Here is a 23,173-nt window from a genome sequence, read left to right on the forward strand (position 1 = left end):
TGGGCCTTAAGGAACCCCACATCAACCAACTCGAGTACAAACATAATAACTTTAAAGATACATGATTTGAAGAACTCATACAAATTTACAAACTTTATTGGGAACCTTTCCCGCCAGTTACCTAGTTTTCAAGAAAAGCCCTTGTCTAGTTGCGCCAGACAATCTGGTTTTCACAAAAGGACTTATTTTTCTCTTTACTATTTTCCTTTATTTATTTACTAATTGTCCTAATATACTGGATAAAATATGTCCTAATTTGGCAATGGCGCAAGCAATGCATGATCTGATGTACTTCCCGACATCGTGTCGAATATTTGGTCAATATAAATACTTTTGCAGTATTGCCACCATTTTCTCAACCCCAAAATGTCCAGCATCCCGACTGTAGTGTGCTTCCCAAATCATCCTGGCATGCTCGCTTGAAGGAACACAAAGATGACCCACGTGGCATAACAGGGCATCCTGGAGTTGAAAATCTGGAACATGCTGACCCTCCAAGAGTGTCTGGTATGTGTTGTTGAATTCTGGGTCGCTTTTCTAGAGAAGTGGCCAATCAGAAGTCTCGTGCCCACAAGAGTTGAGCACGATGGTTAAAGCCATGATTGGTGGTCGACTGAGGCAATCTGCCACATTATTGGTGCTACCCTTCTTATACTTGATATTCAAATGGAACTGTTGTAGGTATGTGGACCATTTTTGATGGTGATCATTCTGCAATTTCCCTTGGTCTGTATGAACTATAGGGGTCGGTGGTCTATGTGGATGACCGTTTCCTTCCCCAAAATGTAATGCTTCCATTGTCGGCAGGCCTGCACAAAGGAATACATCTCTTTGTCATAAGTGGGATACTTCCAGACTGTGTCTGAAAGTGTCTCATTGTGATATGCCACTGGATGCCTGTTTTGAGTAAGGACTGCCCCAATAGCATAGTCAGAGGCATCTATCTTGACCTCAAATGGTTGTTGCAAGTTTGGTAATGCGACCACTGGTTCCGAGCAAGGGAAATCTTTCAACTCTGTGAATGCCTTATGTTGAGATTTAGACCAAAAGAATTGTGCTTTCGCTCCTCCCTTGGTGACTTGACTCACGGGCCAAGTGATCTGAGAAAATCCCAACACAAACCTCCGGTACAAGTTGGCAAGACCTAGAAAGCTGCGAAGCTCTGTCAGACTAGTTGGAGATGGCCAATCTTGAATGACTTGGATCTTGGTTGGATCCACATGCACCCTCTGTTCATCAATAATGTATCCCAGATAGTGAACCTAGGTCATCCCAAAAGTGCATTTCTCGAAATTGGCACATAACTTGTGTTGCCGCAGTGTTTGGAAAACCTGTCAGATGTGGTGGTGGTGCTCTTCTGAACTCTGGCTGAAGATCAGGATGTCATCCAAGTATACCACTACAAATGACTTGGTGAATGGCCGCAAAATTTCATCCATTAGCCTCATGAAGGTTGCAGGAGAATTTGTCAATTCGAAAGGCATAACCAAGTTTTCAAAAAGGCCCTCCTTGGCTTTGAAGGTAGTCTTCCACACATCGGAGGGTTTGATTGGTACCTAGTGATATCCTGAGTTCAAATCGATCTTAGTAAAATATTTTTCCCCCTTCAGTTGGTCCAGGAGGTGATCAATCCGTGGGATCGGGTACCTATTACGGATAGTGATATTGTTCAGTGCCCGATAGTCAATATAGAGTCTCCAAGTCCCATCCTTCTTCTGCACCAACATGATCGGGCTCCCATAGGGCGATGAACTCGGGCAGATGTGACCTTTTTGCAGCAACTCTTGAATCTGCCTCTTGATTTCATCCTTCTCCAGAACAGAGCGCCGATAGATTGGTACACTAGGAAGCGGCGTACCTGGGGTCAAATCGATGCAGTGCTTGACCTGACAGTGTAGAGGAACCCCTATGGGGGAGGTGAAGATGTCCTCGTACTCGTCCATGACCTTGTCCATCTATAGTTGTCGTCTAGAGGGGCCCTGTCTAGAGGTCGTGGCCATTTTCTTCTTCTTTCCTTGAGGGCGTATCATTAGAAAAATAAATTTCCCAGTTTCAGAAATGAGCTTACTGCATTGTTTTGCAGTAACCAAAGAGATGGCGGTAGGCGGTGCTACCTCTGGTATCCTGTACAACTTATTTCCCAAAGTAACAATAACACCATGGGGCTTTGATTCATACATAGCATGTCTCTTCCTCCTCCTCCTTTGGATCTTTGGGTTCCTCCTTCTGGATCTTCATAGTGGCAATGGTGGCGTTGGGCTCCGCATCAATAATCTGCTTCCCTTTGTCATTCCCATTGTTGGGTTCTGACTCAGAGTTGGGACATGCTTCTGATTCTAAAACCTTTAGCTCAACCACTAGTGGCTGCTTGGCCCAACACTCACTTGTGTTGTGAGTGGATCTCTTATGGAACTCACACCACTTTCCAGTGTCCTTTTTCAGCTTTGTGGCACTGTTCTTTGCTTGCAGCTTTGGCAGGTTATCTTGGGCCACCCTGCCTTGGCTTTGTCCTTTGTTCTACAGTTTTGGGGCATCTTTCCCTTTTCTTCAGATTCATAGATCCAAAGTCTCGCTTCTTATGTTTAAACTTTTGCTCGACCTTGACAGTATATCTGTATGCCGTGCCGAGCAAGGAAATGTTCATGAATTCTATTTCTTCTTGGATGTACTTGTGCAGGAAACCATGATATTTGAGTACCAAATTCCACTCCATATCCTCGATACCCAAGTTTGTGTGAAGGGTATGGAAAATTTTGGTAAACTCTGGCAGGTCTTGGTCCCTTCCCTACCACAGCATGGTCCACTTTATGTATTGATCCTCATAGCTTCCAATAGGGTAGTACTGCTCCTTGACCACATCCTGGAATGAATTCTATGTGGGTTCAGCTGAAAATAGTGAGCCTATAGTTTCATTCTTTTGCTCGCAGTAGGTTTCCCACCAATCATTAACGTGGGGGGTTGATTTGAGAAGAGCGAAAATATTCTCTTTGCCGACTGGAAAAATCATGAACAGAAAAATAACCCTCTAGCAGTTTTAACCATTTATCGACGACATCTGCATCTATCTAACCCTCGAATATGGGGATTTCAAAATTAACTTGTACCTTCAATGGTGTGGCATTTGCAGAGTAGCAGTTGGAAGCCAATGCGTCGCCCCTGGGTAGTCGCTGAACGATCTGGGCAAAGCTATCCATCATCGCATTCCTTTGTCGCTCGAGGGCTTCTTCGAGCAAGATTTTGATAGGATCTCTTGCCCACTTTTCTTTCTTTTCATCTGCCATGGGGAGGTCGTCAGGATTTGCAAGCCTGTTCTTGCAAAGTTTTGACCAGTTCAAGCCCTAACTTCTTATATCCCAACCTCCTTGGGGACATGCAAAGAAAAATAGAGAAAAAAGAAAAAAAAAAAAAGCAAACCGCTCTGATACCACTGATCCGGATTTAAACAGGAATGAAAAAAATTACAGAGATAACCATAAACACAGAGAGGTAGTGGAAATAATACTTCATTTCATTAATATAAAATACTGAAATATGCTTACAAACAGGAATGGAAATAAACTAGCTACGGCGATGGTAGCTTATCTCTGAGAAGAGATGTGGCAGCTACATGCCTCTGAACTTCCTTACAATGAGGCTCAAGTGCCTTTATATTATTGAACAATAAGAGAAAACCCTAAACAACCAAAACCCTCACTGCTTATATCCCGACCTCCTTGGGGACATGCAAAAAAAAATAGAGAAAAAAAGAAGCCAACCGCTCTGATACCACTGATCCAGATTTAAACAAGATCGCAACAAATTACAGAAATAACCATAAACACAGAGATGCAATGGAAATAATACTTCATTTCATTAATGTAAATACTAAAATATGCTTACAAAGAGGAATGGAAATAAACCAGCTAAGGCGATGGTAGCTTATCTCTGAGAAGAGATCTGGCGGCTACATGCCTCTGAACTGCCTTACAATGAGGCTCAAGTTCCTTTTTATTATTGAACAATAAGATCAAACCCTAAACAACCAAAACCCTAACGTAAGGAGATGTAACACCAAGAGTTTATGGGCCCCATTGGGGTGAGTTGGACAACCAACTTCCCGGGGTCGCGACATGGTCATATTATCTTCATTTGACGTGCATGATATCCTATTGGAAAGATATCTCCAAGGACTATGACAAAAAAGACAATTTTAGGTAGAAAATCGCTGAAGGTAGATTTCCAAAAAAATGTCATTTATGGCCTCAAAATGGCTCCGGAAGTTTAGGAGCCAAAAAACTGCTAAAAATAGTAAACTGTGCTATAATTAAGGAAACTGAAAAACTAAAAGAAGCAATGGTGAGGGTCCAAGTGGAATTGGTGGGTGGCCACCAATATCCATTTGGATCGTCATAGGTAACAGATAAAGCAAAATTTGAACAGAAAGCAAATGGACTATACCTTTCTGGCTGCCTTCCTTCTCGAACTGATCTTCTCACACCTGGAGTTTGTGGCTCTTCATCTTCTGATTCCTCCTCTATTGTAGAGTCTAATTCTTCCTCCTTAAGCTCAAACTCTATCTTCTTAGGCTCCTTTGGTAAGACTTCATGTTTAATAACATCTTTCACCTCTCTAAACACCACATCTCGGGTGTACACAACCTTCCTTGTTACTGGGTTCCAAAGCTTATAACCCTTTAAACCATCCTTGTACCTAATAAAGATGCACTTTTCATATTTACTATCCAACTTGGTTCTTTTCACCTTTGGAACATGTACATATGCATCACATCCAAATACCCTCAAATGTGAAAGAGAGAGTTTCTTACCAGTCCATACCTCCTGTGGAGTCTTATCCTCCAATGCTGATGAAGGTGATATGTTAAGCAGGTAACATGCTGTCTCCACCGCCTCTGCCTAGAATTCCTGTCCTAACCCGACACCACTAATCATGCTTCTTTCCCTTTCCATTAACATCTTGTTCATTCTTTCTGCCACTCCATTTTACTCAGGTGTGTATGGAATAGTCTTCTTCCGTGCTATACCACACTTGTTAGAGAATTCTTTAAATTCCTTGCTGCAAAACTCTCCACCGTTATCTGTCCTCAACACCTTTATCTTCTTCTCTGTCTGGTTTTCCACTAGAGCCTTAAATTATTTAAACCGGTCAAAGACTTTAGATTTCTTCTTAAGGAAATATATCCTTGTATTCCTTGAGAAGTCATATATAAATGATACATAGTACATAGACTTACCCAGTGATGGAACCTTCACAGGTCCAAACACATCACTATGCAAAATGTCTAATACCTGTTTCACCCTCTTACCACCAGAGGGGAAACTAGCCTGATTCTTCTTCCCATATACAAAATTTTCACAGAAATAAAAATATAGAGAGCTATTACTCATACCTTATACCATACCTTTACCATGAAGTATTCGAAGGCCCTTCTCTCTAATATGTCCAAGCCTTCGATGCCACAACATGGTCTTCTCTCTAGAAACCACTAGATTTTATGCTCCACTTTCAAGAACCACAGAGCTGTTGCACCCATCAACAATAGTGCTATCTTGCAGCTTATATAGAGTTCCAGTCCGAACTCCCCACATCAATACCAGTGCTCCCCAAACCATCTTGTAGGTATCCTTCTCGAACATTGTTTTTAAACCTACATCATCCAACTTGCTTACAAAAATTAGATTTCTAGCCAATGCAAGAATATGAAGAACACACGGAAGTGCTCTAACACTTCCACCTTGCAACTTTAACTTTACTTTTCCACGACCAATGATTCTAGCCTTCCTATCATCTCCTAAGAAGACATCACCACCATCGTATTTCTCATACTAACAGAACCACTCTCTATGGGGAGTGAAGTGAAAGGATGCACCTGAGTCAATCAAGCATGCCTCATGATCTACATGTGTACTTGAAGAAGCCAAGTACACATCCCCACCTTCATCTAAGGTGATTTTCGCCTCTACAGAAGGAGCATCATCAGATCCCTTTCCTTTATCGTGAAATTTAGATTTACAATCCATTTTGTAGTGCCCTTCCTTTCCGCATTTCTAGCACACCACCTTTACAGGTTTTCCTGGAGATTTAGATCTCCCTCTAGATTTAGATCTCCCACTCGATGACTTATTTTTGTTTCTGTTATGGGACCATCCTCATACAGACAAGGCATCACCATTCTGGCTCTCCATATTTTTCCATCTCATCTCCTCTGTCAGCAAGGATGAGACTATTTCATCAAACTACAAGGCAGTTGTCTCAACTCCTATTGCAATAGCCAGACTATCCCATGAATCTGTTAGAGAACACAACAAACTGATGTGCTTATCTTCATCTAAAATTTTAATATAAACATATAATAACTAACTTACCACAGTATTAAATGCGTTCAGATGCTCTTTCACCTAGTCTCCATCTTTCATCCTCAGGTTATACAACTTTTTCCACAAGAACAATTTATTCACCAGAGACTTAGATTGGTGCAAAGTCCCTAACTTGTCCCAGAAAACCTTCGTCGTAGCTTCCCCTGATATATTTAGCAATACTGAATCTGAGACACACAATCATATTGTGATCTTTGCCTTCCGATCCAACTTCTTCCATTCTTCATCGAACACTCCCATTGGTTTAGTACCCGGATCTACCACGATCCACTAATCTTTATTCACCAACAGATATTCCATATTGATTTTCCACAACTCAAAACTCTGACCATTAAATTTCTCGATCTCTATCTTTCCCCTGCTCACCATCTTCTTTCACCACCAGAATTGATCTCGCAGATCTCCCACTGAACAGGGTCTACCACAGGCCTCAGCGAAACCCCTCAGCAACAAAGGCATCCCCTTGAGGCCAAAATAGCTCTGATACCAAATGTAGGTTTTAACGTCGTACAGAAATTACTTGCATACAAATTCTAAAACACATAAAACACATATATACAAAGACATCCCCCCCGATCCCAAAATTGGGACTACCAACTTGATTCTTCATTATATTCCTTTCAATGTTACAATACATATTTATACATGCCAAAGCATCCAATACCATGGACCGAAAACCATCGCGTCCAAAACCATGGACCGAAAATCATAGCATCCAAAACCATGTGCCAAAATCAGGCACAAAATCATAGGTAGGTTATCTGCACGCCTCAAACCCCCTATGACCCCCCCGTTAAGCAATCGGCGCAACGAAAGGGGGGGGGGCTCCGCCCCACATCTAGCCCACTGATTAACTACATGGGATAGTCATGGAATGAATATAACACAACCCAACAACAAATAATCAAAAACAATGTCTCTCTCTATTCACTATCTATAGCTTGATTTCACCTTCATTTGGCCATTAGATTTTACCATAGGCTTACAATGATTGAATACAAAGTTACAAGAAATATAGATTTTTATACATCCATAAATCACTCCCAGATTTATTCCCTAAATCTCTCATGATATATTCACTAAAGATATCACTATTTATTCCATAAATCTCTCTTTCTTTTTAAGGCAACTTTCTTTTTCCTTATGGAAAAAATCTCTTTTATGCATAGCTTTTCTAAAACTCTTCTATAATAATTAGAAGAAACTAAGAATATTTAAAATTAAAGAATTAGATTTCTTTTATAATAGTGAAACAACTTTTGATTATTTTCTTCAAAAACCTTGATAGCTCGGAAACTTTAATGCTCTTGCATCAAATGAAGAGAGAGTTTAACATGTTGATAAATCATGTAGATCAAAAGAATTCGTAGAAAAATGGTGAGTATATTGCATGGTGTGAGGATGTATCTCGATACATGGATTTCATTTTATATGGGTATAAATGATCAATTATTTGCAGGGAGAAGATTTTTTTTTTTTAATAATCAATTTTATGTACATAGAAAAATGAAGAAAGAGATTCAATGGTACAATAATACAATAATGAAGAAGACGATCATAAAGAAAATGGTGCGACAATGAAAATAATGCAAGGATGAAAGAATATGATGAAAAAGAGATGTAATGGAAAAGTGAATGACATGATGAAAGAAGATGATGATAGAGAATAATAAAACAATAAATATATTGGGAGAAGAAGATAACAATAGGATGAAAGAAGATGATGACAATAATAATGATGAAATGGTAAAGAGAATAGCATCATGAAAGAAGTTGATGGTAGACAGAATGGTGCAACAGGAAAGAAAATGGAAAGATGAAAGAAGGTGATGAGAAAGAGAAAGGTTCAACAACACGAGAAAACAAAAGATGACGACACAAAGAAGGAAGAAAAATGATAAACATGCAAGAGAAGAAGAAATAATAAAAACAAGAGTGACAGTATCATGTACATGTATATGAAACGAATCCACAGAAAACATCCCTTAGCAATTTCTTGGTCCTAGCTAAATAATATTTTGATGTGGAAAGGAAGTGATATTCATGTATTTTTTGTATAAGGGATAGATTGGCCCAAATGAAAATCTTTAATTGTATGTAGTTCAATCAATGATGAAAGCTTAATGAGACATGTATACCCCAAAAAATATTTTGTATTTAAAAGTTTGTGGTATTCTAAAAACCACTTTGTAATGTACATTTGTGGTACTAAAAAACCACTGAAGAAATTTATGGTTTTTGGTCATACGATCCCATTGATATTTGTGGTAGAAGTAGACACAATTGATGTTTTTGGCAAGAAGAAATGACATTAATGACTTGATGTGATGTATTTTTTGTGGTAGGAAGAAACCATAGAAACCACTACTGCTTTTGGTAAGCATAAACTACCCAAGGTCTTAAGAATTGGGAAGGTTAAGGGTAAGCCAAAGAAAAAAACATAGGTGTAATTATTATAAGTCAACCAAACAAAACTTAAGTTGATGATTGGTCATGATGCATAGGGAGTGAAATTGTTTATGTTTTTGTAGCTAGAAGACAAAAAATGAATAAGAACAAGAATGAAGAATGAAGAAGTCGAATGATTATATAATACTTACGATGAAGAAAAATAGTACTGAAAACAAAGAGCATTGAAGATGAAGATAGAGAGGGGAACAATGCAATGAGAGTTCAAGATTGCATATTGAGATCACAAGTGCTGATTAAGGGGGATTATGCTAGAACAAATCTTAATTGTAAATCATAAAAAATGTCACGGGAAGTCTACTAGGGAAGTCAAAGATGAAAATTTGGTTAAAATATTCATGGAAGATTTACTAGAAAATTATGAGTTGGTTGAACTAAATAAGACATTATGGTCACCTATAGTTATATGAGGGACCATTTGTACACTAAATGGAATATAGGGTAATGGTATAATTTAATAGATTTCCCCTTTTGGGGTTTCTTGATCATTGTGTCCTTGCTTCATATTTGTTTCCATGTGTTTGTTATAAGTGATTAAAACCAACAAAGAAGCAAACCTTATCCATTGGAAATATATTTTTAGACATTTAAAATAGATTTTTTAATAAGAAAACATAGTTGAATATTAAGAAATTATTTAAAGATTGAAACATGTGGGAAATTTTATCATATTATATCAATTTGCAATAAAGAAATTTGTCAGGTTGCAATTTATTATGTTTAAATTATCATATTATTATTTGTAAAATACATACCACTTGAAATAACTTGTTGGTCGTATATAATGACACATCTTTTCTCTTTTATAAAATATTTTTCAGGTTTTGCTTCAATCCTCTATTTTCTTAAATATGATGGAAGTTAACATTTAACAAATCAAAAATAAATATCCTAAGAATGCCTAAAATGGCATCATGCCATGTACTTTTCAATATTATTTAATCTTAAGAGTATATCTATGAAACTAAATACTACCCTATTTATAATGAAAATAACGATAATGTTATATATATGTAGAGATAGTGTGTGTTTTACCCTATTCTACATAATTAAATGCTATAATTTTTAACAAGGTTGTGAAATTTAGTTGTTTATAATACATTTTTAAATTCATATAAATGGATAAAGGAAAAAAATCTGACTAATAGACTATAAATATCTATCTATCTATCTAAAATAAAAATCAAATTTTAAAATCTTTTAAAAAATTATATTACCTATGTGTTGACAGTGTTGGACCCACCATAATGTCAGGGTATCTCCCTAGTAAGAAGTCCCAACTAGACCTTAGACCGTAGACTTTGTTGGAAGAAAGTTTGTGACCTTGCAGCAAGTCAAGTGAGATGCATGGGGGTTCTAACACACAAGGGGAAGAGGAAGTGTGTCCCTTAGAAGCTTGTAATACTACGAAGCCTAAAAGGAACACAGGAGTTGAATGACATCACAGGCTAGAAGCGGAATAGTCCACAAACCAAAGTGACGGATTAACACAACGACATGTCTTCAACAGGATAAGTACAATCGCATACAAGACAATTCATAAAAAAATGCATAAGTTAAATAACATACATTGCTAAAGTAACCAAAGGAGTCGAACTACAATAATAACATATGCATGAGAAGGTGATGACTCAGTTATATATTACTAGGTTAAAGTCTCATCCATACATACACAATTGACAACCACTAGCCCAAATAGTGGAACATTACAGTGAACACCATATGCTCCTCCAAAGAGATATACTTGCTTGACATTATGAGGAAGCCAAGGCTCCTCACAATACTCTCCAATCCTTCTCTAACCAATGCCTAGCCAAAATACTAGCTCCCAAAAGACCTTACTATGAGTTATGAGGTTCTATATAGAGCAAAGGGTGGGGTGGCCCTTGACATTCCTCTTTGACTCTTCGACTACCCTCATGACTCTTCACATTACATAGTGATTGTTCACATTCCACTAGTGACACTTGGAATTTTAGTTACAATATATTTACAATAATATAATTTCCACATATACCCATGTGGGACAAAGATAGGCTTGAGTCAGATTAAAAAGACAAACAACATCACTCGGGGTCTTGGGTAAAGACCAACTCGGTAACCACCTCGTGGTGGCCTTTGGTGACAAACTAATAGCAAGCTTGGTACTACACTATCATGGCCCCATACTATTTGGTGAAGTATTTATCGAAGTGGATTCTTGCCTCCATGGATTTTGGGTATATGGTTCTCAAACCTCTGTTGAGCTCATCTTTAAGCATGCACAACATTGTCTTGATTATGGTTGGAACACCAATGTACTTCTGTATGTTTTCTGTGCTCAATTGTAAGTCATCACTAGTGGCTTTGTGCGTCAACTACTCTAGGTACCCCTCGAGCTCCAACATGACTTGGTTCTTCCTCATGGATTGAGTGATGGTTTCGATGGAATGGACCATGTGTGTCCTCATTATGACATCCAAACTCCTGTAAGATCATGTATGTCAAGCCTCAATGCTGGCGATGAGCAGAGGGAGCTGCTCATAGTTCTAAATCAACATCCAAATTTGGGAATTGCCTAGCTCTGCCTACGGCTTCATCATATTGTGCAAGAAAACTGGGGCCCTCTTCTACCTCATTGTCCATTCCTGTACATGCGCAATAGCAGCGTGGATGTCTTTGAGAGTTAGGTAGTATTCGCGCATTGCTGCTGAAAACCATATAGATGGACAACTACTTTGTGCATGATGAAAAATATTCTATACAATGTCTACATCATGGTCTCCAAAGTTGATATCTCCACAAGTATTTATTTCTTCATTTCTGCCAAAGCGGATCTTGCAGACTGCTATGTTCTCTGCTTGGAATCTTGCAAGTCCTTTGCCATCCGATCATTCTCTGCTATCAAGAACTTGACCGTTAAGCTCGTGGCTTCTGCATAAGCCTGAGAAGCCTTGGCCATGTCAGTTGGATGTCTTATAACATCTAATACAATCACCCTTTCCTCTATGTGCGCGAGAGATGTGTGATCATCGGGGAGCTTCTTTCTGTGTGCCTGTAAAATCTTCTGCTGTGACTTGTCAAATGACAGATTTTACACCTCCATCTCTGGATCATCATCAAGGAGAACAACCTCTCCTTCGTCGCTCGAGAACGATTATGATTCTGGAGGTGGTGGAGATTGTGATGCAACCATGGATGCTTTGGCATGAGATCAGTGTCTGAGTCTTATGGCTCCTGGTTCATCTCCATGGTCATTGCTTGAAGGATCTTTTCAACCTGCTGAGAAAGTTCCCGAATCTACAGCTTCTCACCCTTTTCTTCATATGTTGTCTTCTCTGTTGTAATAACCTGTACAGGCACAGTTTGATCTGTCAGTGCGCCTTGTCTTTCCTCCTGTTTCTATTTCTTATTTTCTTCCCTTTCTCTCCTCATGAGCTCTTACTCTGCTTTCAGCTTCTTTTCTGTTTCCCACAAGTTCCTCTCTGCATCTTCCAACCTTTGCTTCTCTCTCTTCCTCTGTTCTACTCTCATTTTGCATTGTCACCTCTTTACTTTTATCTCCAAAGCTAATTTCTCAACAAGAGGATCTTCTCTGAATTAGTAGCTTTGTTCAGCCTCTGCACTCTCGATAATCTTCCTCTTGCCTTTGTCTTGCATAGGTTCGCTACTCATTGTTGCTATTGTTGTTGCTTCCTCTGGTGCTGCTACCTGCAATGCTGCTTTCCATTCTACAACTATGCTAACTGGTTCATTGAGCCTAGAGGAGTTGTAGCAATACCTCCAAGGATCTTCCTCTGATCAATGACATGCCCCATAGATCCATGAGTAATACACCTTCGCATACCTTCGCATAATGGCTCTTGCATATGTAGTGGGGATCATACAGATTGAAACTCTTGGTGCCAAACCCAAACTTCTTCAATTCCTTGGCCTCAGCATCCACATCCTTCAAGGTACATGTCTCATACAATCCAATCTGGAATGAAAGAGTAGGCCATGGTGCATTCTTCCTTATGTGCAATCCTACTGATAACCCTGCGGAGCTATGATATGTAACCCCTTGCATGACAAATTTTTCTATGTAAATCCTCGGTAGCTCATGCAAAGAATTCTCCATGCCAAACATCCTGATGAAGGTGCCACTGGGCGAGGCATACCAATCTACAAAGTTAAGCAATGCTTGCATTGGTTCTTAGGACATGCAAGGTGGATCCTGTTCAAATATCATCATGTACAGTGAGGTGATGAAGTGGTCAGACAACGTCACCATGACTCCTCGGTATATTCACTCATAGAGAATCTTGCAATAGATGTTCACAACATCCTCTGATTATGTCCATGTCCAAACCATGTCAGGGAGCTGTTCCTGGGCATAGATTGCATCAAGTAGGTACGTGGACATAAAGAATCTTTCTTTCTCATCCTTAGGCGGACTCTGGGCATTAGACACATGCACTTCCAGCTGAAGATCCAACATATCGGACCAATTGAATGACCTTACTTCATTTTCCAACTGCTCCAGCATAACCACCCAACTCTAAAGGAAGCTCTCTGTGCTCTCTTGGCCATACAACTAGCATGCAAATATGACCAAGAGTTGGTAAGCCTTCCTGAGTGACTTCGTCTTGTAGACTTGGTTGGGTGTCGCTCTGAACTTCGATGGCTCTTTTACCCAACGCTTCATGATGTCTCTAGTGTTCACATTGTTGTTGGGAGTGTAGAACAGTACATCCATGTAGTTCACTAGCTACGACAAGTGATACATTTGATGGTAGTTTTTCGTCCTGAAGGTGGCAAGTTGTGTTCCACTAGTACTGCTCAGTTTCGTCATCTCGGGATCGGTATGTGAGACAATCCAGTGAATGATATCATGCATGGCAAGGCGGGGTACCTGCATGCAACCCTATAATAGCCTAACTTGTGAATGTTGGCATACACCTCTCAATCTTCCAGCTCTTCCTTGAAATTGCCTGCAAATATTTCCTTTATTTTTTAGCATGTGATTGTCATGTACTTCTCTACGAACAACTATGTTTCTGCATTGAAAGGAAATTCCATTGGCACCTGTTCAACTACATCTGAAGTGTTTCTCTCTATAATATCCTTTTATCCAGCTCTCTTGGAAATCATGTTGCCTATACTGATGAGAAGCTTCTCAACAACTGATGTACCTTGAAACAAAGCAGACACTCACGACAAGCAAATGTGAGCTTAAAGACACAAATAACTTCAATGATTGATCATGCAACAAATTGGGAAACTACTGGGCAAGATTGTGCAGTTGTGAATCTCAGAGGTGAGGGACTGTTAGGTGGATCTACGAATTTCATAGTCCCAGCTGCTAGTGAGAGGAACTGGTGACTGGAACTGCGCAGAGCGCAATCCATTGTGGCTTGTTGTGGACTAGAACCGTGCAATGCACAGTTTAGTCTAGCTTGATGCTAGCTAGGGCTGTGCATTGCGCAATCCCAGTAATTGGAGATTGTTCCTTAGAACTGTGCAGAGCGCAGATGGATCTAGTGACTGAAAACCTCTGTGCAATTCCTGGAGCCAAGGCAGATCATTGAGTTCGAGAAATGTGCAGTGCATGCTGGGAAGAGCTAGATCTGAGCCAAGGCAGCCTACATCTGCCAAAGGGTGACTTGAGAATGAGTATATCTGAATGCATGACCAAATTATGGTGTAGATGTGAATGAATGGTCATGAATGCAATCAAAGAAAATATAGAAATTAGTCAAATGGATGAAAAACAAAGCTTGTGGGGAGAGTCATCGCAACGATGACCATTAGTGCAAAAACGAGGTTATGCATGTGACGCTTAAGAAAGGCAATGAAAAACTTGAAACAACACTTCTACAAGTTAAAACAAACTAAAACGCCAATGGTCATTCAACAAAACATGCAAAACAACACTCACACAAGCCAAGGAAACAAAATCAACAGAAAAAGTAGAAAAAGACTTGTAAAGCAAAAATTACCCAGAAAAGTTCTGTTGATCATGTCGAAGGTTCCTAGATGCCTTGGGAATGCCAGAGCTCCAAGATGAAATGTGAAAATGGGCTCTGGCAACGTCCATTAAATAGATTTGGTTGATTTAGGGTTTATGACATGCATGCCAAAAATCTAGGAAAAAGTGATAAGTGGTGACAATTTTCTAAAATTAACTCAAGTGCAACTCCCACTGCTAAAAATAGATCCCTATCTTTTAGGGATGTTTTTTTCTTTTTTCTTTTTTCCTTTTTTGAGAAAGGCCGCCATGCATGCTAGGAGAAATTGCACAATTCTGGAGGGAATCGGGCAAACCTGCCGGCACATGCATCGGGCAACAACTGAGGGAATGCTTTTGTGCAATCACTGGGCTAAGTGGCTCTAGCTGCCTCTCATGCTCTGTGCAATTTCCCAGTTGAAGACAAGCTGTCAGCTGGGTCTGCACAATTCTTCAGAGCAAGGCTCACTGTTGGGTTGCTTTGTGCAATTCCTAAGAGCAAAGCTAGCTTCCCTCTAGGACTGCATAGTTTGGTAAGGAAGTGCAAGAACCGGATGCAACCAAGTCATGGGGGTTCAAGTTGTGGTTCCACAAAGCACATAAGCAAACACAAGCTATAAAGTGAAAGATGAATTCAAATGAAAACACGAGTACCTAAGCAGTGCAAAGCATGTTGCTAAGATTTTAGGAGGGAGACATCAAAACAAAGCCAATGCAAAATTTTGGAGAGGGTTGTAGCCACTACAACGCTATACTATATTAAAAAGATTAATGATGAAAATCATTTTATCTTAAAATATTTATTTTATAATACATTCAATTTATTTTTTAGTACCTCACACTACCAACTATCATAGTATTTTAACTCACCAAACGTATCGTAATATAAGATATCTTCTATCACTTTTTTATTAACATAAAAATAAAACGATGATTTTTATTTATTTTTAATTAATAATCTCGTGTATCCTACATTCTTCAAATCAGTGAGCCATATAAATCTTAATAAAACTTAATTGTCATCATAAAAAATAAATAAATTAATTTACTTCTCTGAAGACATTATTAATTTAAAATCAAAATTTATAATAATTTTAATAACTTAAATATTTATAAATCATATTTTACTAAACTAAAAACTAATATCTTAAACCAAAATAAATTAACAAAAAAATATTATTAATTAAAGAATATCATTTTTTTAATAATTAGTCTCTTCTGTATCTTACATTCTTGAAGTGATTACACATAAATATTAATCATTATAAAAAAAAAATTAATTAATTATTTTAATTTTAAAAAATATTATTGATTTAAAATCAAATTGTACAACAATTTTTTTCCAGGGAAAAAACGAATCAGACTTAATTATATCGAAACACTGATTGCATAAGCCTAAATGTTCTAATAAACTTCAAAATGTGATCATATATTCTTAAAAACCAAAATATATTGTCTGAACAGTTTAAAGATAGGACTAAAATTGCCATCACCTAATTACATAAAACAATTATTATAATCACGTAAATTTTATAAATCATGTTTTCCTAAACTAAAACCTAATTTCTAAAATAAAGTAAAAAACATTAAGGAAAAATTTATTAATAATTAAAAAATATCATATTTTTATAATTACTTATTAATTAAAAAATATCATATTTTTATAATTAATATAAGTTACTTTCGTCTAGTTCAAACGCATTTAAATTTAAGGGTGCAACTGATATATTAAAAGAAAAAAAACTAAGCGTGCAACTGATATAAATTTTTTTTATTCTTTTTATTTTATTACCATTCATACTAGGGTTTTTCAATTTTCCCATAATTATAATTTCTATTTAATATTGCTAAGTTTTCCTTTTTTTTTTTATAAATAATGAAAACAGAACATAGCACATGTTAAAGATTCAGATAAAGAAGATTCACAATGGTCATAAAACTTTTAGATTCCTATGTACAGTGAAACCAAATCCCTAGACTGGAACCAGAAATTTAAATCACGGTAGGGATCTTTCGTTGACTGTCAGTTTCCAGATATCAGAAAGCCGAAATGCAAGAACCAAATTCGGCGGAATCACAATATCATCTCATCCACATGGGAAACCGGAGATGCACTGTTTGGAATTTGGGGCTGAGATTGAGGGTTGGGATTTTGTGGGTATATTGTTAGGTTGAATTTGTTCTTAACTGGATGGCATTTTGTTGGAATTATAAATTTGATAAGTAGATTTCGTATGTTTCATTTTTTTTTTTAATAAATTTATTTATATATTTGAAATAAATTTTATTTCTATGTTTTTTGGTTTTGAATCTATGGCCACCAGCATTTCACTGGTTTTTCTATTAGGACGGTAAAAGAATGCACATTGTAAATACACGTATGTAATTTCTTACCTTTTTGTAAAGAAAAAAGAAAATAAAAAATAAAAAGAAATATAATATTAAATGTTTCACCACATTTCAACCAAATTACACCACGTGTAAAATAATCAAACAATACACTAAAAAATGATTTGATACATAATTATGATGCACACAACGTAGGAAAAGACAACTATAAAAGTCAAAATTCGTAGTTCATAGAAGCCGAAAGCATAATAAGAAATTTCATTGACAATTTATTAGTTTCTTGGCTAAATGGAAACAGAAAATACATAGAATTTTATATTTCATGAGGAGAATTAACCTGGATGAATAGAAGAATTCCCGTCGATTACACCAGCATATAAGATTTACAAAGACCAGTTCGATTGGCAGACTAATTAAACGAAATTCGAAATCCAAATACCAGACCATGTAGAGGATGAGTTTAGAAGCCCCTCACCCCTAATACAGTATAAGAATTTGTGGTTCCTTCTGCAACAGATACACATTAAACTACCTAACACAAGAAGTTGTGTTCCTTCTACAACATATACAACCAATTAAACCAATTTCTAAATCCAAATACCAGACTATCTAGATGATATTCTTAGAAACCCTCCACCCACTAATGCGGTATAATTTTTTTATCTTTTTTATGCGACATATACACATTGGACTACCTAACACAATTTTTTTTGGTCTCTCTGCGACGTATACACATTGTACTAACTGAGGCTGTGCGCAAAATGACCGTCGCTGTGTGCAGCCACAGGTTCGATCTCGCGACATTATTTTGAGACATTGCAAGCAGCATGAGCTTCCGAATTTGAGTGGCAGTCTGCCAGTTCTTTCATGGCCTCAACCTGTATCTTAAGCGCCACGATGTAGTCCGCACAGTCTTCTAGAAAAATGGGCGTGTCCAATCCCTGGCTTCCCGGCACGAGCGCCCTAAGAGTCTGCATACGAGAATCGGCGGTGCCTCCTGCTTCTTTATCGCAATTATCACGTGAAAATAGGCTTGTGGTCCCCCTTACCCCGGAGTCCCGTCCAGGCAGCTGCCTGCAAGAATTCCTGCGAGCAGTGTTCTGGTTGCAGGGTCTGGCTTTGGTAGACGTCGATTTCCTTTTACCCTGGGAGTTCCCTCTGGAATTCACTAGTCGCCGTTGGCAACGGGTTTTCCTCTGCCTTAAAAGGTATTTGCAGAGGATGGCCTGGCGCCACGCGCTTCGAACCCTTCCCGTCATGGCCAGTGAGAGATCCGCAGCCAATTTCACGGCCCGGGCTCGAACGGAGATCTTGGTCGCGCATCGATGGATTCTTGAACGGCGCAGCACGGCCACCAGGTGGCTCAAATATATCCGTCGAAAACCGGCCATCCACGCCGCCTCTTGCCCACCTCCACAATGCTGTTCCATATGATAAATATATCAACGCAAATTACGAAACCCCAATCACTAAACAAAACAAAAGCTTGCTGCAACAACAGATGTTCCTGCGCAGACAGCGGTTGGGAGACAAATAGGCAGGCATGCGCGGAGCCCGTCTTGGTATCCAGAGACGAGTTGTTGCTTCGTGATCATTTCAATATACATGTGGGGACAGGTACGGTCCGTTCACGCAGTTTCCTCTCCCACCCTACGCGTTATCTTTATCTTTATCTCGTTACCTACCTTTCGGAGAAGGTCATTCGGAACCAAAACGATAATTTTTAGTCACAATTTTGGCAGAAATATCAGATTCAAGTAAACTGTTACCTTGATACAAGATTAATTTAAATTTATTTAAAGTACTGAAAGTTTAAAAAAAATAAAGAAATTATAACGAATTCTCAAAATTTATATATGAATATTGTTATAATAAATTTTAAATATGTCATAACATTGTTGGTGTATGTAATTTCTTTAAATATGTCGTAACATTGTTGGTGTTGGTAGTTTCTCAAGAAAGTAAATTAGTTTTTTTTGTTGTGTTGTGAGTTGTAAGTTTGTAGGTTTTCTATTTTTCACTATGGAAGTTATCTACGTGGCTTATCTCATTGTATATATACATATTCCTTTTTTTTATTTAATAAAGTAGAAGATTGGCTATGGAAGTTATCTACGTGGCTTATCTCATTATATATATACATATTTCTTTTTTTTTATTTAATAAAGTAGAAGGTTGGCTTTGCAATAAGATTCTAGAGAATTTGAGACTCGTTCATGGTAAGTAGATTGTAAGCCATTTTTTTGTTTGATTGTTTCCGTGGAATTTTGTTGATTGTTTGTTTGAGTTATATCTTTCAAATTAGACCCATATTGGATCAATTTTGGAGCGAAATAATTGCGAATCGCAGCATAAAATTTTGTTTTCTTTGTTGACGAATTTGACTACTTTATTGCTATTTTGTAGGGCACGATCAGCCTTCTGAGTGCCACAGCTAGATCTATTGGTTAACTTTGCAATCATTGAGATTGTGGTAACCCCTCCTTAGATGGTGCAAACACTCTATTCAATCTGCATTTGGCAAATTTTTTGGATCCTGCCATAAGTCTGATATCTGTCCATATTGTTTTTCTTTTGCCCGATTTTGCTATTTTTTCTTATTTCTGATAATATGACCGAATTGAGGACCGCTGAGCTACTCACTCCCAACAATTATCATATATGGAAGCTCAAAATGCAACAACTCCTGCAAACAACCCACCTTGACTAAAGTAATGGAAAGTTTTCTTAGAGAAACAAGCTTATGAAGCCATGGGCTTAATTGGGCTTCATGTTTCACGTAATTTTCTATTCCACCTTGATAAATGTGATACTCCAAAGAAAAGCTAGGAGAAGTTGGTCTTTCTATTTGGGAAAGTAAACGAGTTCAAGGCCTTACAATTGGAAGCGAAATTGTCTTCATTGATCCCTTATGAGCATGCCTCTATCGTTGGTAAACGAGTTCAAATTCTGATCGTTGGTTGCACAGCTGAAAGGATACGGAGATACCAAATGAGACAATGATTGCATTTTCCTGATTCTATCCAAATTGAAGGATTTGTATAAGGTATTTTCTTCTACATTTTATTTTGCAATGGATGCACTTGGTGATAATTTTAAAATTCCTTCTTTTGAGATATTTTTTGAACGCTTAACAAGAGAACAATCTAAGCTTCAACAATTAGATGCTCTTTTTATCTCACTGTCTCAAGCTGTTATAGCACATATCTCTAAAGGAAAATCCAAAACTAGTCCACAAAATAAGAAGGATTCTACTCAAAGTAGTGAGCATCACTCCAAACCTCAGCAAAATTCAAAGCCCTCTCCATCCTCTTCAAAGTCCAAAATGTCTTCCTCCAAGCCATGGAAGAAGAAGTCAAATGAAACTTGTAGCTTTTGTGGAGGAGAAGGGCATCCAAAATCTAAGTGTTATAAGAAACTTGAAGCATTGAATGGAGCAATGCAGTAGCATAATATTAAGCAAAGTCTTTCGGTAGAAATCACATAAGAGAAATTTCTGGCCAACGCGTTTCAAACCAAGAAGTGTCGCATAATATTTCAGTATCCAAACCCTCTTCATCTAGTGGAGGGCATGTGTTATATGCTCAAGCTTTACATGCATTCTGAGATAGTTGGATATTTGACTTAGCTGCATCTCATCATATGAGTCATTCCAGTAAGTCGCTTCCATCTCCATATGATTATAGTATTTCCCAGATTACAGTGGGAGACTCTTCACAACTTGATGTTTCTGGATCAAGCATTGTGTAGTTAGATGATGGTCGCATCAAGAATGTTTTTCTTGTTCCTGACATCTCCACAAATTTACTTTATGTTTATAAGATTTTCCATTATGGCGATGGGAAAACAATTGGGTTTTCTCCCAATGATGTAGTCATTCGAGAACTACAAGATCCATAAGTTGTTCTTGCATATGGGCAGGTAGATCACAGCTCTCTCTCATACAGATTTGCAAGTTTTGAGCCTTCTTCTAGTAACTCTTTTATTGCATCTGTTGATTTATTAAGTAAGCTTTGGCATGAAATATTTTCACACCTTAACTACAGATATTTGTAGCAAACGGATTCCCAAAATCTTGTTCTTGGGCTTCCTAAGGTGTCATGCAAAAATGGAGTTTGTCCACGATGTGTTCTTGGCAAACAATATCAAGATCCCTTTCCAAAAGGGAAATCATTATAGGCTATTGTTCCTCTCAAGTTGGTACATAGTGATCTTATGATCTTTCCAACTTGTTCCTTTTTAGGAGCTAAGTATGCACTTACCTTCATTGATGATTTCTGACACAGATCTTGGGTATATTTTCTTAAATTTAAAAGTGAATTCTTGGCCACTTTCAAAAATTTTAAAGCTTGTGTTGAGAAACAATCCTTTCTTTATATCAAGAATCTACGAACAGTTAATGGTGGGGAGTATGTCAGTCAGGCATTCAAAGATTTTTGTAGAGAACATGGCATCTTGCATCATCACTCTGTTCCTCACACCCCTCAACAAAATGGCGTTGCTGAATGGAAGAACATGACATTGAAAGAAATGGCCAATTGCATGATCTAGTCCAAGAACCTGCCATCCTCCTTCTATGCCGAAGTAGTGAATTGTGCCAATTATATTCTAAACCAGATGCCTCATAAAGCAATGTTACGTATGAATCTAGAGGAAGCTTAGAGTCATGTTAAACCTGATGTCTCTACTTTCAGTCAGTGCAACCTGATGTCTCTACTTTCAGTCAGTGCAACCTGATGTATGAATCTAGAGGAAGCTTAGAGTCAGTGCAACATGGGACTTGATTCCAAATGAGAAATGTAAAGCTATGGAGAAAAGGAGCCAACCACATTTTTTTGTTGGCTACGGTGAAGATATGAAATCATATCGATTGTTTGATCCTGTTACAAAGGATCTTTTGTTTCGTGAAGCTGTTCGTTTTGATGAGAAATTCAAGCACACATTAGAACCCACTATCTCCATAGATTACCATGATGATGTAGGTCATGATGATAGTTTATTCTTGATGATGAAGAGGATGATGAGAATCCTCCCCCTGCAAATGAAAATCAACTAGAAGAGCAACCACTTACCACAGTTGATCAACCTACACAAGAACATCTTAATCAAAAACAAGAGAGGAGAAGCCTTCGCCAGAAGAAAAGGCCTGAAAGTTATGGCTATGATGTATCTGATCTAAGTTATTTTTCTTTTTCTCCCAGCAATATTCAACCCAAGATAGTTTGTATTTCTCTTTTTAGTCATGCTATTTCAGAGGATCCCCGACAATTTTTTGATGTTGTTGGGATACCTAAATGGGAAGGTGCCATGAAAGAGGAGTATTCTTCTTTGATGAAGAATCACACATGGGATCTCATTTCTCTTACCAAGGGACGAAAACTAGTTCGTTGCAAATGGGTCTATAGGACAAAGTATGTTGTAGATGGTAATGTTGACAAGTATAAGGCATGACTAGTGGAGAAGGGTTTTTCACAGGTTGAAGGTATTTATTACTTTGAGACTTTTGCCCCTATTTCCAAAATGAATTCCATATGTCTTGTGTTATCTCTTGCTGCCTTAGAACGCTGCTTATTTTATCATATGGATGTGAAGAGTGCTTTCTTGCACAAAGATTTGTAGGCAGAAAACTACATGGCACATCCTCTTAGTTTTGTGCAGGACTCTTCTCTTGTCTGCAAGGTTCTTCGTTCTTTGTATGGTCTCAAACAAGCTCCACGAGCTTGGTATGAGAAGATGGATAGTTTTCTACTGGCTACAGGCTTTGCTCGCTGTCACTCATATCCTATAGGTTAAAAGAGAAGGAACTGATATTTTGGTATTAGTTCTATATGTGGATGATTTGATTATTACTGGGAGTTATTCATCCATGATACAGAGTGTACAACAATAGTTGATGGACTAGTTCGATGTGACAAATATTGGTTTTTTGTATTATTTCCTTGGTTTGCAAGTTCTTCAATCTTCAGATGGCATCTTCATTTATTAGCCAAAGTATGCTCTTGATTTTCTTCAC

At 37.9% G+C, this 23,173-nt stretch overlaps 1 protein-coding gene across 1 annotated transcript; it reads right to left on the reverse strand.

Annotated features, from left to right (window-relative positions):
- Nucleotides 1-17,537: 17,537 nt before the first annotated feature.
- On the reverse strand, nucleotides 17,538-18,749 carry LOC149231216 (transcription factor IBH1-like). Its single transcript, XM_089376231.1, has one exon. The coding sequence runs from the start codon at nucleotides 18,588-18,590 to the stop codon at nucleotides 17,964-17,966; it is 627 nt and encodes a 208-aa protein (XP_089232357.1). The 5' UTR covers nucleotides 18,591-18,749; the 3' UTR covers nucleotides 17,538-17,963.
- Between the last annotated feature and the right edge of the window lie 4,424 nt (nucleotides 18,750-23,173).

Source organism: Pinus tabuliformis, chromosome J (assembly GCF_031772625.1).
Source record: "Pinus tabuliformis cultivar Carrire ecotype Pingquan chromosome J, CPIR1, whole genome shotgun sequence".
Taxonomy (NCBI): Eukaryota; Viridiplantae; Streptophyta; class Pinopsida; order Pinales; family Pinaceae; genus Pinus; species Pinus tabuliformis.

Bases quoted from the DNA above. Each gene is read 5' to 3' on its own strand.
- LOC149231216 (XM_089376231.1), bottom strand. From the start codon at position 18,590: ATGGAACAGCATTGTGGAGGTGGGCAAGAGGCGGCGTGGATGGCCGGT.